This window comes from Nicotiana tomentosiformis, chromosome 2 (genome assembly GCF_000390325.3).
Source record: "Nicotiana tomentosiformis chromosome 2, ASM39032v3, whole genome shotgun sequence".
Lineage (NCBI taxonomy): Eukaryota > Viridiplantae > Streptophyta > Magnoliopsida > Solanales > Solanaceae > Nicotiana > Nicotiana tomentosiformis.
The window spans coordinates 157,111,319-157,127,982 of record NC_090813.1 but is presented as its reverse complement, the minus strand read 5'-3'; the positions used below and the strand labels follow the sequence as shown (position 1 = coordinate 157,127,982).

The 16,664-nt window shown below is 37.0% G+C and overlaps 1 protein-coding gene and 1 long non-coding RNA gene across 4 annotated transcripts; both read right to left on the bottom strand.

The window, feature by feature from the left end:
- Positions 1 to 205: 205 nt before the first annotated feature.
- On the bottom strand, positions 206 to 13,999 carry LOC104113580 (uncharacterized). 3 transcript variants are annotated; one of them, XR_011414360.1, is made up of 10 exons: positions 13,581 to 13,999; positions 13,352 to 13,487; positions 11,397 to 12,691; positions 9,458 to 10,956; positions 9,308 to 9,346; positions 7,423 to 7,553; positions 6,560 to 7,329; positions 3,998 to 4,110; positions 1,765 to 2,050; positions 991 to 1,130 (listed from the first exon to the last, which is right to left on the bottom strand). XR_011414360.1 is itself a non-coding variant. In XM_009623788.4 (9 exons), the coding sequence occupies exons 1-9, from the start codon at positions 13,650 to 13,652 to the stop codon at positions 824 to 826; spliced, it is 4,362 nt and encodes a 1,453-aa protein (XP_009622083.1). In that variant the 5' UTR covers positions 13,653 to 13,999; the 3' UTR covers positions 206 to 823. The 3 variants fall into 3 exon arrangements, 2 of the variants coding, with proteins under 2 accessions (XP_009622083.1, XP_009622084.1); XM_009623788.4 differs by lacking the exon at positions 1,765 to 2,050 and having other exon boundaries at positions 206 to 1,130; XM_009623789.4 differs by lacking the exons at positions 1,765 to 2,050; positions 9,308 to 9,346 and having other exon boundaries at positions 206 to 1,130.
- LOC138906744 (uncharacterized) lies at positions 2,428 to 3,991 on the bottom strand. Its single transcript, XR_011414361.1, has 2 exons — positions 2,903 to 3,991; positions 2,428 to 2,740 (listed from the first exon to the last, which is right to left on the bottom strand). It is a non-coding gene; the product is annotated as an uncharacterized lncRNA (long non-coding RNA).
- Positions 14,000 to 16,664: the final 2,665 nt, after the last annotated feature.

Below are 16,664 nucleotides of genomic sequence, written 5' to 3'. Positions count from 1 at the left end.
ATTTCAAAAAATTTCAAGTTCCCAAAAACTATGTGAAGATTTTTCTTCCACTAACAAAATTTCAAATTTTCTTCAAATAAAATGCATGTCCAAACACAACTTCAACTTTCAGAAAATACTTTTCAACGCAACTTCAAAAACTCTTTTCAGAATATTTCTTTTTGTCAATGCCAAGTTCTAAGAGAAATGATAGAGATTTCCAATGTGCAACAAACTTCCTATAATTTCACAGTAAAATGAATCATATGATATAGTATAAAATGTTGGACCTTAAATATAGATGGAAGGTCCACAAAACTTGCTGTACATATCCTCCTCTTTTCCGCACCACCTCCCCACCCAAAAAAAATGGAAATTATTTTCACCATTCCTCGGTTACGGTGTCTCTTTAATCTAATTTGACTTCATAAGTCCTCTGCAGAACAGCTTGTTCAGCTTAGCAAACAAAACAAAAACCAACTCTATGCAAATTACAGCAGAAAGTTGTGGAGAGCAACAGAAATAGTCCACTACTACACGATATTTTTGGCGTTGCAAATGAACTTCCTCGGTTCAACCATTGTCCGAAATGTAAGCCATGTATAACTGGAACAAGGGCATTATCCAACAATCGCAGTAAAATCCAAATGCAAAAATGACACCAGATTGTTGGAAAAACAAATGGCAAAGGTTGACCAAAACACTGCCTTTGTAAATTTCTTTACAACTCACATACCATGCGCCAACTGAAAATTATCTACATCAATAAAGACAGAAACTGGCAATTTTTCATTTATAGCTCTCTCTCCCAAAATTTTGTTCGTCATCCCTGAACATTTTCCGTTCAGTAACTAGTCAAACCGGCAGCATCTACATGCCTGATGAATAACCGCTGTTCGCTGCTCAATGAAGCAAACCACTTTCTTAGGCAATCAATTGGATCACATTGATTTGCAGGTGATGCAACTTCAATGTTACTTTCAGCAAGTTCTTCAAAGCTGAGAGGAATTAGGCCAATTAAAGCAATACCAATGGAGAACTGAAGGTGAAGACCCCTTCTTTTGGAGTCACATTGGCAAAGTAATGCACATAAAGAGCTTCTTAATCTCTGAATCCTAACATCTTCACATCCAAAAGCATTAAGACCAGACCTGCAAGAGATTTTTATATAAAATGCTGGTTAGCATGCAATGAATAAACAAAAAAAATTCCAAGTAGAAACACCATTTTAACCATAATAATATAAATACAATTAAGAGATACCTACCAAAATATAAATACAATTAAGAGATAAAAGGTTTGAGGTCATAGTAACTAACCCTCCATCCAAAGGTTCAATTTATTTCATCAAACTCACTGATGAATGATGATTAGCATCTACTCATTTACATACCTTAAAAGAAGGTGCCTAGATCTAAAAGAATAACCAACCAAATATTCAGGTGCCCAAACAGAAAGTGAATTGTAGTATTCCAAAAATCAATTCATACCAAAATCTGGTTGCAAAATCATGCATACAAACTACAAAGGAAATTCAGATACCCAACTACTATGTGAAATTTCATCTTTTATATTGCTGATAAGAAGTTGATAATCTGTGGCAAATGCAAGACTGAATTTGCTCATTCATCTCTGTAGGCCTAGATAACTTTTCCAAACTCCCCCTCAGAAATCTAACTCATTTTAAACGGTGATTACAAAGCAATAAAAACCTAATTTTCTCAATCCATCATATTTAACACTATGATCTAATGAAATATCTAGAGATATAGATTTTTTTCTCACTTGAATGTTTCCTGTTAATGTCCGTATCCATGTCTTAAAGCTTTCTCTGTAGACAACACATAAACATAGAAGAGCCTCTAGTTAATGCAAGATTCTTTTTACCAAATCAATGAAATAGTAAGTTTACTGTCAGTCCGAAAGAGATCAGGCCAATAGATATGTCCATTATAGCTCATGTTTGCACAAGGGTTATAGCATAGACCACCAATGGGGAAACAGTTGGGAAACAATTTTGAGGTCGTTCGGCTCCCTGAGCAGATGTAATTCGATCATCCAGAGTATAAAACTGCCAACATATACATGTACGGAGGGAATAAACTGGTCAAAAAGCTTTCTGAATGTCCAAAGGAAAACATAAAACATCCAATATCAGCAATGCAACTTATAATCTTGAATGTGGAGCACTGAAAAAACTTCAGGATAGAGAGAAATATAATATAGGATCATGATATTGTCCTATACGGAATGCCAATGGTTAAGTTCATAAATATCTTACCTCATAATATGTTGCTTCAAAGATACGGAAGCAACAACAACAAAAAAGAAAAAATGTGAATTCCCACAAGTGGGGTTGGGGTCAGATGTACGCAGCCTTACCTTAGAAGGCAGAAGCTATTTCCGAAAGACTCTCGGCTAAAGAAAAGATAAAAAGAAGCAATGGCAACAAGTATAAACAACAACAATATAAAAAGAGGACCGAAGCCAAGGTAGCAATTAAACGATAGTACTAGCAATCTAAGAATAAAGGGATAACAAACTAATACTAATGCTATGGAACCGACGGACAAAGGGAAACGCTCGACTACCTACTAACCTTCTACCCTAATCCTCGACCTTCACACCCTCCTATCAAGAGTCATGTCCTCAGTAAGCTCCGGTTGAGCCATATCCCGTCTAGCCATATCCCGTCCTAATCACCTCTCTCAAAGACTTCTTTGGCCTACCTCTACCCATCCTCATACCCATCAAGGTTAACCTCCCACAACTCCTAATTGGCCTTTTGTGCTTCTCCTCTTAACATGCCGAAACCATCTCAACCTCACCTCCGGCATCTTATCCTCTAAGGGGGCCACTCCCACCTTATCCCAAATAACTTCTTTGGCCTACCTCTACCATCCTCGTACCCATCAAGGTTAACCTCTCACACCTCCTAACTGGCCTTTTGTGCTTCTCCTCTTAACATGCCGAAACCATCTCAACCTCGCCTCCCGCATCTTATCCTCCAAGGGGGTCACTCCCACCTTATCCCAAATAACGTCATTCCTAATCCAATCCAACCTGGTATGCCCGCACATCCATCTCAACATCCTCATTTCAGCTACTTTCATTTTCTGGACATGCGAGTTCTTGACCGGCCAGCATTCTGCCCCGTACAACATGGTCGGTTAACCACTACATTGTAGAACTTATCCTTAAGTTTCAATGGCACATTCTTATCACACAAGACACCGAAAGTGATCCTACTCTTCATGCACCCTACTTCGATACGATGCGTGACATACTCGTCAATCTCCTCATCACCTTGTATTATAGACTGAAGATACTTGAAACTCTCTCTCCTGGGGATGACTTGTGTATCAAGCCTCACATCCATGTCCGCTTTCTCGGTAACATCGCTAAACTTGCAGTCCAAGTACTATATCTTGGTCCTGCTCAACTTGAAACTTTTAGACTCAAGAGTCCATCTCCAAACCTCCAGCTCTTGTTAACACCAAATCCCGTCTCATCAATCAGAACTATATCATCTGCAATTAACACACACCATAGAACCTTCCCTTGAATGTGTCACGTCAATGCGTCCATCGCCACAGAAAATAAAAACGGGATAAGGGCTAATCCCTGATGCAGCCCAGCACAACCAGGAAGTGTTCTGAGTATCCTCCCATTGTCCTCACTCGTGTCTTAGCTCCATCATATATGTCCGTAATCACCCTAATGTATGTTACAGGCACACCTTTAGACTCCAAACACCTCCATAGAACCTCCCTCGGGACTTTGTCGTATGCTTTCTCTAGATCAATGAACACCATATGCAAATCCTTCTTCAAAGATACAGAAACAAAAAGATAATATTATCCCATCCTATAAGATCAGAAAATAAAAAGTATGCATCTCAGGCCATCTCTTCAATCAAAATGCCAATAGAGCTCGCTCTCACATTTCCCCATTTAAGATTTAAGCCCTATGAGTAAAATAAATGTTGAAAATAATTTAACCATATTTAGATTATTACCTTCCAAGTTGGCCAAGAAGAGTAGTGATAGCAGCAGCATTGTACTCCGTTGTACAATAGTCCAATAAATCCAATAGTGGACAGGCAATTTTGTCAAACATCCAATCCCAGCTCTGCTTGAGAGATCAAAAAATAAAAACAGAATTAGGCAAAAACTTCTGAGGAATGAACTAAAAGTAGGAAGTAATACCCTACCCCCGACCCCCACCATATTGCCCAATAGGAACTAAGCAAGCAAATTATCACAGATTCTATTTTAAAAGTAAAAAGATATTCCAATAACATCCTCCATTGAGAAAAAGATCCAACACAAGATTGAGTGAGCATTAAAGAAGATTCAAATACAACAATTTAGGAGTTCCAAAAGTTAAGAATGTGGTGTAGTAGTAGGCATTAACTAACTTCAATTGCTCTCCTAAACGTCTACTAAACGAATAGAATCACCAGAGAGAATTTCGCAACTATGCAACCTAGCCATTCATTGCAATATAGAAGTACATCTTGCTAGCCCAAAATAAACGACATACCATGCATAGAGATAAATTGCATAAGAACTAACTGAAAAGAAATATTAGTCCTCCCTTCCAACTAAAGGGTGTAATTTCTAATAAGACTCACATTAACACACTTTTACCATTCCTAAATGAAATCCATTTGTATTTTCTTTCTCTTTTCCATCCTTCTGCAAACACAAAGTCCAGGAGTTTTGGTTTTTGGCCAAATTAAGGGTCTGTTATGTAACAGCACCACATTTTTAAGTAAATGCATTTGCATCTCATTTTGGGTTAATAGGAATCGGAGTGAATTCAAACTTTGTGCCAAAGGAATCTTTGACCTAAAATGAATCAAATAACCTAAAACAAAATCAGAGAAAAAGAATTAAAAGCAACAAATATACTGAACAAAGACAAATGGCAGGTACAGGGATAACAGGTGGCGAAGCATGGAGGGGGTTTTGGTAGACAGGCGAGAGGATCGGAGGAGGGGTTAGTGGGTGCATGAGGGGAGGAAAGAGAAAAGTATGCATAGGAGTAAAAGCACCCCTTTTATCCCATGAGAGGATGGATAAAATTATACCAAGAAGAGGTTCATAATCCCGGATGCTGCCCATTATCCAGTCCCATCCTCTCAAACAAACACAAATATTGGATATTTCCCGTTTTAGAACTCTTGACTAAGCAGACCCCGTTCCCCTCCCACACTTCATTCCCGATCTATATCTTGAGGTCATACAGACCATTTCAATAACCACATTAATCCTCTCCATTCCTGGATTAAATGCCATAATTTACTGAAGCTCAGAGCAGCTCTGGAAAACTACGTGTCAAAGGAAAACAAATGCAACACCAGCAGAAGAAATGTGGCCACAGCACCCTATGCACCAATATCAAACAAGATCCAAAGTCAAAACTAAATCTAAGGAGACCTGTTCAGCAGAAGTTTCTGAACTGCATGTCGAACCTCATAAGGTTTGGAAAAAAAATGCTCATAAAGGTTTGAACGTGATCTATGAAGCTAGGTCCCAAGTTGTTTGCTAAATGATTTCATATTAAAATGTCTAAAAGTAGCTCTACCTTTTTTATAAATTAAAAATTAAAAAAATAACAAAAACTCTCTAAAGCAATTAACAAAGGATGGTAACTAACGTTTGTACGAGGCTCTCTGCAGAAAATATAACTAGGCTGTAAATTCGGACCAATTTGTGCGCAAGAATAATCAAATGTTCAAGCGCTTCTCATTTGAGCTACAGACTGTTCATATTGCATATCCAGCACTAGCAAATTAAGGCATCAATGATTAATTTGATTGTTAAGCTAAAGCATTACTCCTTTTCCATCTGCAACTATAAGAAATGGAGCAGCTATTACTAGTAAGAAATTAGCATCCACTACTGAATGATCAACAAATAGATTTTGGCTCTCCCCTTGCAAGTGGAGTTCCTAAATATGGATGCTAGAAAATGATGGAAAATGACGTGCAAAATGCTGAAGCATTCTACAATAATGCACAAAAATGCTGCATCGTACTACAACATCACACAACTGCCTATCATTAGGCACTGAAAGTGCAACAAATATCTAAGGCCATGCATTAGGACCTTTTATTAACTATCTTTAACACACTAGTCATTTGAATAACCTTTCTACAAGCTTCTCCTCGCAATAAAAAGAACAGTACTATTCGAAATTATGTTTTTCTAGATAGAGAAAAATTATTTTATTAAAGAGTTGACAAACCACGAAAAAACCGATAGTACGCGAAAGTACTTCTCACTACCTTTTGATAAGATTTTGTTTTGGGATAAGTCACTAATTATTGATAATATTTTCAGCCAGAACTCTTTTACTTATGAAGGAAAAGACACTATTTCCTGCAGTAGAACAATGCCATTCACTTAAGTAAAAAGTATGATCCACTTTATGTTCCAACGTCCTATAATAGCACTCAAATATCCACACTTTTTTTTGCACCTGGAACAAGAAAGAAATAGAGAGAAACAGCACAGAGGACAGAAGTTCACAAGATTATAGAGTAAACGCGTAAAATAAGTAAAAACCATACCATGAAACCTGCAACAAGCTCCACAAGTGCGAGGGTATCAGTTAACTGGCATGAATTCTCAGAAATAACAAAGGCCCACTGGACTAAATCTACGTCATCTGAGGATTCATCAGTTTTCCTTCCATCACATTTGACTCTGCGTCTTGATGAGTTCAATGACTCCATCAAATCCGACCCCACAGCAGAGCAAGCATAACTGTTAAGACTATCCAAGAGGGATGATGCAACAATATCCATGGTAGCTGCACCCTCTGAAAACGGGCATTTACTACCGGAACAAATCTTAGACAATGACTCAACCGAAGATCCTATACAGGAAAGAGGATCAGGAGAAAATCTATTCTTGTGAATAAGCATCACCAATGACTTCACCACAGTCATAGCTAAACCATACTCTTTGAGGATAAAGTATTTAGAACCACATAGATAGGCAAATATATGAAGAATGTTTAGAGCATCAGACCTCCGCATCCTTAAGATGTTGCAGGAAGCCTCACAAACAAAACCAACATGGTCAACCGCGGAACATACTGATGCTAGCAAAATGCCTCCAATTAGCAACAACTGAGTAGGAGCTGGTTGCTTGCACAAGCTTACACTATGGCCATCCAAAATAAGATTGATTCCTGAATTGGTTGCAAGCTTTGAATCAGAACTTACAGCAGGCACCAGCAATTTATCATGCAAAAGAAAATCCTCCATAAGAGAAAGTACATCATAAAAGTTGCAATATTCCACAAATATCCTTCTTGTATCTTCATGTGAGAGTTCTGCAAATATGGAAAATTAAAAGTAGGCTTAGTATATACAAAGTAAGCTTTTCAGGAAACATCTTAACGCAAATAAATAATGAGGCCAGAAACCTGTATATATGTGCTGAGCAACAGAATTCACAAAAAGGGTCAGGTCCCTCTCCCAATCATCTCCAAAGGCTCTCGTTGCAGTATCAGAAATGTAGAGCAGTAAGAGTGAAAAGAAGACACAGGTCTTCTCCCTGGAAAAAGTGGCAAGAAAGAAGATAAAATGTTAGCTCTTGTTTCAAAATAAACATGTATTCATTCACATTTGAACCCATTTCTATGCTAATGAAGCATCGGAATAACACTTGAGACGGACAAAGGACAAGAATAATGCACATAAATTAAGGGCATTGTACGTGCCTAAGAATGACAATCAAATGCTGGCTCGAAGCATCTTAAATCCATGCAAACAACTTTAAAAATGTAGACACTCCAGATTGCAAAATGAAATAAGGCAGCTACAAAAGAAAACAGAATAGATTATATGACTTAGAAATATCGAAGAGGTTGCAGTTCAAGCATACAGAATAAGCTTTGACATATACTCCGATATCGGAAGTTGACTAGAAAAAGTTAGTACTGTCCATCCATTATTCATATGAGAGGTAATAATATGATACAATTGAGGTCAAGTACTCCGAGATGTGAGCTAGCCTTCTAATTTCTTTGTAATAGTTGGAAGTAAAATTTGACAAGAGTAACATCATTGCGTCATATTACAAGAACAAAATATATACAGTTGCAAGGTACTTCTTCCTGGAGAAAAGCACATGATTTTGGGATATCCCACTACCATGAAGTAAACATGACTATCAAATTTGGCACAAGCATAAAACATACGGCTGTAACCATTGACACACATTTGAAATTCAGTCTGTCAAGCGACATATATTTGACAACTTTATTCATGGCCATGTGACCTTAGGCTAGATCATTTTTTATCTTCTCTCTGATAATTGTAGGCTTTGGGCTAAATCCTACCTTTTAAACTCTTAGGGTGTGTGGAAATCATTGTATAACAGCCTAGTAATTACCAAGACCGGTTTGTTTGGTTGCACAAGTGTAATTACATAGTTAAGACATTTTTTATATTAATAAACGTTAACAATAAAAATTAAAAAAAACTTTTTAGTTGAACAAGTAAATAAATTTTAATGTGTGGCATATATATGTATAAAGGAAATATTGAAGATTATTTATTACTAGGTATTCAGAATACACATTTTTTAAATGTAACTAATAATTATAAACTGGTAACTAATATCATAAAGAATAATTGATATCCCTACCCATGTGAATATAATATGAAATTCATGACTACTTGTATTTTCTAAATAACAAAGGGCAGACATAAAGTATTTTTCTATAATTAGTATTTATGTCAATGAATAGAAAACTAAGCAAGGAAGGGGAGCCTTGAAGCAACGATAAAGTTGTCTCCTTGTGACTTATTGGTCACGGGTTCGAGCCGTGGAAGCAGCTACTAATAATTGCATTAGGGTAGGTTGTTGTCTACATCACACCCCTTGGGGTGCGGCCCTTCCGCGGTCCCTGCGTGAATGATGGATGCTTTGTGCGTTGGGCTGTCCCTTAATAGAAAAATAAGCAAGTAGAACATGAAATTGTTTTTACAAGTCTTTCTCATATATTTGAAGCAAAGAGAATGACTGCAAAAAGAGTAAAATATTTTGGAAAAGAAGATAATAGACAATTTGAAAAGCTGCCTTGTTATTACACGTAATTACCAACAAATTCCGCCTCTTTCGAAAATTGGGGAGTGTAATTGCTCCCTGTCAATGATACCCAATTAATTACTCGGCCATACTAACGGTCCAAAAGTGTGTAATTACACCCAAATCCAATTACATGGTGGCTTTCCAAACATGCTCTTGTAAACATATGAAAGAAAATGGAAGTATAACTTTAAGCATAGAGACTTTGCTTTTACCATATTGATATCTGAAGAACAAAGTATAGGTGGATATCCCTGATCCAAAAAAAAAAAAGTATGGGTGGATGATTTTGGTATGTCCAATGCAAAGTAAGCATGAAACCCAACTAGGAGGACGAATATACAACAATAGAATAGCTAGCTTACTTGTTTGAGATATCTTCAAGTTTCAAAAGAGTGACCAAAATACTCCTAAGAGAAGGATCTGATGATGCAGAGCACTGAGCAAGACAACTGCTGGTAGCACGGTAAATACTGGAAATGCTATTTTCGGCGTTGTTATTTGAAAAGATGACACAATACTTGGCAAAACTATCCCATAATGAGACCACTCTCCTTTCCAATGGAATCTGCAACCCCTCACTTGCAGGAGCAGCTAAATCTGATCTGCACAATGCTGATGCATTTGAATAGGAACTGCAGAATAACTTACAAGCTGTGTCAAGGTTTAATCTCTTAGATGAATCAACATGATCTCTTTTCTTGGAAAATGATGAATTATCTGAAGGATCCAAGGTACAATGTTTTAACTGGTTAGAATTGATTTCCACATTGATGACATCTAAACTGTCTGATGAAACCAGAGTCCCCATTGCATTTGAGAATCCCTGATATAAAGGTGAGCTAATCGATTCAAGTGCCTCACTGCTATGGCACTGAATCTCAGGAAGTGTAGGTGATAAAGGCATTTCAATTGCTAGACAATAAGACTCTTCATCAGTATCACTATCCAAATTGAGAAGCTTCATATAATCACCACGGACAAGTTCATCAATATATCCCAGGTCATCATCTTTCCCATCCTTCCAATCCTGGGCAGTTTCTGGAAGGCTATAGACAGCTGGAGATGGATGTGTGCAGACATCAGATTGGACACCACAGCTGTCAAACTTTGTCTTTGCCACACTATTCTTGTTTGAAGGATGCAGGCCTAGTTCACAGGATGTTCTTCTTTTCTTGCGAGATATAAAATGCTCGCTGCACGTATCGTGTTGCATTTCAGCTACCAAATGCTTTTTCTCAACAGCAGGTCCATCTGTTCTACTATTAAACTTACCATCATGTAGAGAGGTTTTCTCTGAAAGCTGCCTTTGCCACTTGTTACCCCTGGAATTTAAGATTCCATTAGATTCAATGGCATCAACGGATCTCCTCATCCTCTTATAATGTGGACCTCTCCTCTCAGTAGAAATACAACTGATAGGACTCTTGACATTACTGTCAGCAATTGCTACAACATTCTCAATGCACTTTTTTCTTGCATCTCCAGGCAAACTGGATATGGTCAGTTCTACGTCCAATTTTTCTTCAGCTGATTTAGCTGATGTTGTGATGGAAGCACATCTGTCCTGTGAGCCCACCAATAGCCCATCAGAAAATGATGCCGAACTGGAATTCATGGCAGAACTCTGTAACACTTTTTTGCTGGAACCTCTAAGTAAAGGCTCCAATTTAGAGTTAATACCTGATAATGATACAGGGTTGTTCCCTCCAGATATCGGAAGCGAAGGTACATTACATTCTATCTTTTGCTTGGACAAATCAGACCCAACAGCAGCTAACTGCACGGAATCATTTCCAAAATGACAGTGCGTGTCAGAAGCTACCAAACTAGAATAATTGCTTTTCAAGTTGAAGCTGCAAACCTGCAAAGCAGGAAGATCATATCATTAAGAGACCATCGAAATAGAGTTTGCATCCATTTAATTAGAGGGGAAAAAAAAAGGAATAAAGACAAACCAAATATAAATTAAATGGGTGTTTATCTGAAAATGGGGCAGGTAAATAGGAGTGATCTTTCTGAACAGATCACATACTATTTTCAAGATTCTGCCAAACATTCTGCAAGATTGTGCATGACCTCAAAAATAGTCAAAAAACAATGTTAATGAAGTTCAACAAATTCTTGAAAATGTTAAACTAATTGTTCAAACAGTCACAGTTTCTGTTCTTACCAACTCCAGTTTTGGTAGAAAATTTCCAAGTAAAATACATACTTCCCCAAGGTTTCTTGAGAAAACTTAATCAAAAACACCTTCCTTACTATATAAGAGCTTCAACAATGCCAAGAACAAGAGAAACAAACCTTTTCTAGGGCATGCTCATCACCTTGAAAGAAGCAACCGTCCAGTATGTTTAGACGTCTCGAGAAGTGAACAAGCTCCTGCTTTAAGCTAACTAGATTCTGCTGCAGTATATAGTTACGGGTTTTTTCGAACTTAGCTACTTTTTTAGCATGCTTTACCAGCATCTTTTCAAGCTTCAACTGCTTTTGCAACAGCTTAACTTTAGCAGTTTCAACATGCACACTACTATCATGTGCACGAAGAGGACAATCAACAGAATACCTTGCAAAACTTAGCTTTTCAATTTCTTTCTGCAGTTCTTCGACCCTCTTTCTGTAATTTTTGACCTCTTCAGAAAGCTGATCAGCACGATTTTTTTCTTCTGATGCCTTCTTTTTATATGCTTCTGCAGCCTTTCTTTGCTTTTCCACTTTTTTCATTTCTGATTTAACACGGTTTTTCTCAATCGCCACCTTTTGTTCCATTTCCTGGAGCCTTTTTTGGGCTGCATCGGAATTCACAATTACATCTACCATGGTAACATCTCTCTCCACTGCCTTTGGACCAAGCTCAGGTGAGAATTGACCAGTTCCTAGAGTCGTCCCTTTACGAGGTATGATGTTAACCGTTTTACCATATGCCATGAGTTCACCAATCTCCTTCTTCAAATTATCAATCTTTTGTCTATCCTGTTCCAGCTGACGATATAGATCAGTAGCACGGCTCTTTTCATCCATGGCCATCTTGCGGTTCGTTTCTGCAATCTTCTTTTGATCAGCAGCCTTCGCCACTGCTGTATCTACACGTTTTCTCTCTTTAGATGTGTTTTCTCTCTCTGCCTCCAGCTGCTTCTTAGCATCTTCAAACTCCAAAGTCACTGAAGCTAACTTTGATTTCACTTGTTCAGCCTCCTTCTTCAGATTTTCCAAATTAAGTCTATTTCCTTCGGTTCTTTTTCTTTCAACATCAGCAAGTCTCCTTTCTTCATCAGCCTTGGTTTTCTCAACCTTCAATTTTGTCCTCAACTCGTCCACCTTTTTCCTCTCCAACTCAGTCTTCTTCTTCTCTGACTCTGCTCTCACTCTTTCTTTATCGACAAGTACCTTCAGCTCGTTTACCTTGCTTTCCCTCTCAGAGAGATGCTCCTTAAGCTCTCCAATTTCTCTACCTCCACCATTAGCCACCGATTGATGCTTCAAGGAAAGAATCTCATTCTTCAACCCAGCAATTTCACTCTCTAAAGAAACCCTTAAAGCAGATTCCTTTACTTTTTCCTCCTTTTCATTGCTTGCCCTAAGTTTCTCATCCTCAACAGCTGGAAAAAAAGAACAAAATACAGCAGCAAGTCAATGTCTGTCAATGACAAGAAACAGAGCATGTAATCAACAAGGGGAACAACCTCACTAGCAAAGCTAAACAAGACCAGAGAGAGTATGCTTAAAATTAGATAAGCTTAAAGAGAACTCCTAACATACTAACCTTCAGACAGAAGATAAACTCAAAACTTGCTACTACGATTTCAAAAATCAAAAACCACTTAAGCTATTGGGAGGTCACATATTCTCACTGTGTATAGTAAATACTACACACCAAGATGCTATGACGCCAATAAAGATGAAGGTTTAAAACTCCTAGGGATTTTCTTAATGAGGTATCAGGACCACCTTATGCGCAGCTCGACAAATTCACCAAGCAGCTCGGTATAGTCAAACTAGGTAAATATTAAGCAGTTAAAAATTAAAGTGAGCATGCATATCATTTTACCACGTTTAAGTGGTAAATCAGTGTATGAAGTACACATGTCTAGCCTTCACTAGTTTGGTGTAAAGACCATGTGCGAGTAAGTTTTACCGTCAAACTATTCCTTTACTTCCTTTTGTTTTGTAACCTATAAATTTCTCTGTGCTTCTAATTTAAAATTAATACTCATTTCAGAAAGTAAAGGGTGAATCCAAAGTAAAAAAAGTAAAAATACCTTTCCTGAGAGAGAGATTTTCAGATTGCATCTTCAAAACTTGTTCCTCGTATATGGAGAGACCTTTACGAAGCGCATTTCTCCTATCTTCAAGCTTTGCGTAGCCGTCTTTCAGTTTACTGTACTTCTCTTTCCACTGCAAACACAGTGCAAAAATCAACCAAAAACTAAAGAAACAAAAGAAAAATTGAATGTTAAGCCAATAGAAACCCTAAATCGAAATGCTTACAGATATACAGCAGGGATTTGTAAGCTCTTCTTTTATCATTACATCATCCGCCATTGATGTTGATTCGTACATATAAAAACCTTAAAATCTTTACTTTCGGGAAATTTACGCATTCGCACGGAGACTAGGCATTACTGCTCGCATAAATCCCTCAGTTGAACCCTAGCATTGAAAAGGTTCACTCAACCGCCAATACAGCTCACTAAGAAGTTAGAACCCCTAGGCTAAACCCTATTTTCGAATTCTTAAACAGTTAGAAAACTTGAGAACCGGACCCTCAGGCATATCTTCGCCCCTTCGGGTTTTATCAGTCACGCAGTCAGCGTATATCGAACCGGGTCCGCCGCCTAACGCCGTTACCAGTGCTGTTCAACTCGGACGACAAGTATGAATTATGGTTTTTGATTAAACATGAGTTTAAAAAAGAAAAAAATCTAAACCAAAGTCATGAATATTTGTACAACTATTAGTTTTAGGTGTGTGTTATAGTTTTAAAATTAGTTTTGAATAATGTGTTTGAATTATAAAATAAAAATAAGATATACTATGAATATTGATCTCATTTAGAATATCACCAAGATGAGGTGATCTAATAATGTAAAAATTCATTACATATTCATTATAAGTGTGTGTATACAAGTTAAAACAATTTTTAGAATGGTCTCTATCGTGTCAATAAATATAGTAGGACGTAACATAAGCTCACGCCTTCCGTATGGGTCCGGACCGTTAATTTTTTTTCCGGATCATCAAAAATGACCTATGAAACATTAGTCATCGCCCCGCCTAGCTAAATAAATAGTGAAATCCTACTCTATGGAAATCCTCAAAGAATATCTTATAGAAAAATTTTGTTAACTATCAAAACAAACAAGTAAAAAAATATTTTTATCACGATAATTTGTCAAATAATACAAATTGAAAATTTGAGTCTTTTGGTCTTAGCATTAGGAATGAAGAGTGTATAGGGTAAAATATGTTCATATTAAATTCTCACATAATAAAGCGACACGTGGGGCCGAAACCAGATAAAAAGCAAGGCAAATGGCAATCAGGTCTGAAGCGAAAGCTATGCTCCCGGAACCAGGATTTTTGTTGTCTTATTTCGATTTCAATAAGTCTTACATTCTTGTTTAATTTATTTATCATGTTGGGATCAAATCGATTCATTTGTCTATAAACTATATATAAATTCAATTGTACCGTTTTACGGGTAAACAAAGAGATTGGCCTATAGCTCCTACGAAAAAAAATGATAAATGATAATTAATATAAACTTTAAAAATGACTACTATCGAGTTAATAAATTACAATAAATAACTTAATATATAGAAAAAATATAGAAAGTTGTCATTTGCTGGAATGTTTTTAGAAAGAAAGAAAAATAATTAATGCTAATGTTAATAAAAATACATTTTAACTTCTATTGTTTGCAGGTTGAAATAATTATTGAGTGTAGTTGTGAAATATTATACAAAACAATTGATAAATAAAACTTTAGTTGATTTTAAAGCTCGGAATATTAGGAAAATTAACATGAAAAAAACTTTAGTCAAAAAATAAACTAGACTTTGATGATATTATAGACAATAAATTTGCGTCAAGAAAATAATCGAGACCGAAAAATATTGCAACAACCGTAGTATTTTATTTTAAACAATATAAATGTTACAATCTCTATGAATCCTCTGATTCTTCCTTTCAACAGTAAATACAAGAGTCTTCGAGATTGATCTTGAATTTTATTTTATTTTAATTCAAGTGCTTGAAGCTTGATCTTGATCTTGATGTTTTTTATTTCAAGGGCTTGCAAATTGTTCTTGAATCTTCGTCTTGATCTTTTAATCTTTAGAACACTTGAATGTTTGTATCTTTTAGGGGAATCTGCAGCGTTTGATCCACGAGCTCTCTCTTGATTCTTGTTATGAATTCCGGTCCGTTTTTTGAGTTATGAAGACCCATATCTATAGTTGTGGAACAGAAGAGTTGTGATGAGAACAAACTTTTCCCGACCAATCAGATCGAAGCACGACAATGCCATATTTGATTGGCTAGAAGCATATATGGCGCAATTTTATTGGCCTTTTTATTGGCTTGGCATGCCTTGTCATTTGACATATGGCATGATCCTATTGGCTCTTCCGTTTGACTTGGCGTGCCACATCATTTGACACGTAGCACCAAATTGGAGCTCTAGGGAGATGACATCTTGGGTTTAATAATGTGGCCCCATCACTTGTAGCCCAATAAACTTGAACTTATTTATTAAGTTCATGTATATTTTGGACTTATATAATTAATCAAATTATATTAGCCCAATAAATTTATTTGGATTAATATACATCTTGAGTTTAAAATATAATCTTAATTAATTTATGAATTTAAATTCAACAATTTTATATGCCTACAGATAACAACAATAACATACCCAGTATTATTCCACATCGTGAGGTCTGGGGAGGGTGGTGTATAACCTTACCCCTAACTTGTGAGGATAGAGAGGTTATTTCCAATAGACCCTCGGCTCAGAAAAGTATAAGCACCACATTAATAAAATTATAGACAAGAAGGGACATCACCAAACAGCTATATAAAAGCAAAAAGGTGATCAACAATGAAAGAAAATAACGGTTGGTCATAAAAACTTATTACCAACAGAAAGCGAGATTGTGTGCCAATGCTACTGTTATGAACACTCTAGACTACCTACTCTACTACCATAATCCTCGACCTCCATACCTTCCTATCAAGGGTCATGTCTTCGGTCAACTGAAGCTGCATCATATCTTGCCTAATTACCTTTCCCCACCTCTTCTTTGGCCTACCTCAACCTCTATGTAGGCCCTCAAATGTCAACCTCTCATACCTCCTAACTGGGGCGTCTGTGCTCCTCATTCTCATGTGACCAAACCACCTAAGCCGCATTCCCCGCATCTTGTCATAAATAGGGGTCACACCCACCTTGTCGCGAATAACCTCATTTCTAATCCTATCTAACCTGGTGTGCCCGCACATCCATCTCAACATCCTTATCTCTACTTCCTTCATCTTCTGGACATGAGCGATCTTGACTAGCCAACACTC

Coding starts and splice junctions, on each gene's coding strand:
- LOC104113580 (XM_009623788.4), bottom strand. CDS start 13,652: ATGTACGAATCAACATCAATGGCGGATGATGTAATGATAAAAGAAGAG. Junction 12,692..13,351: donor AAATCTCTCTCTCAGGAAAG/GTATTTTTACTT, acceptor CTTTTTTTCCAG/CTGTTGAGGATGAGAAACTT. Junction 7,330..7,422: donor TGCTCAGCACATATATACAG/GTTTCTGGCCTC, acceptor CCATATTTGCAG/AACTCTCACATGAAGATACA.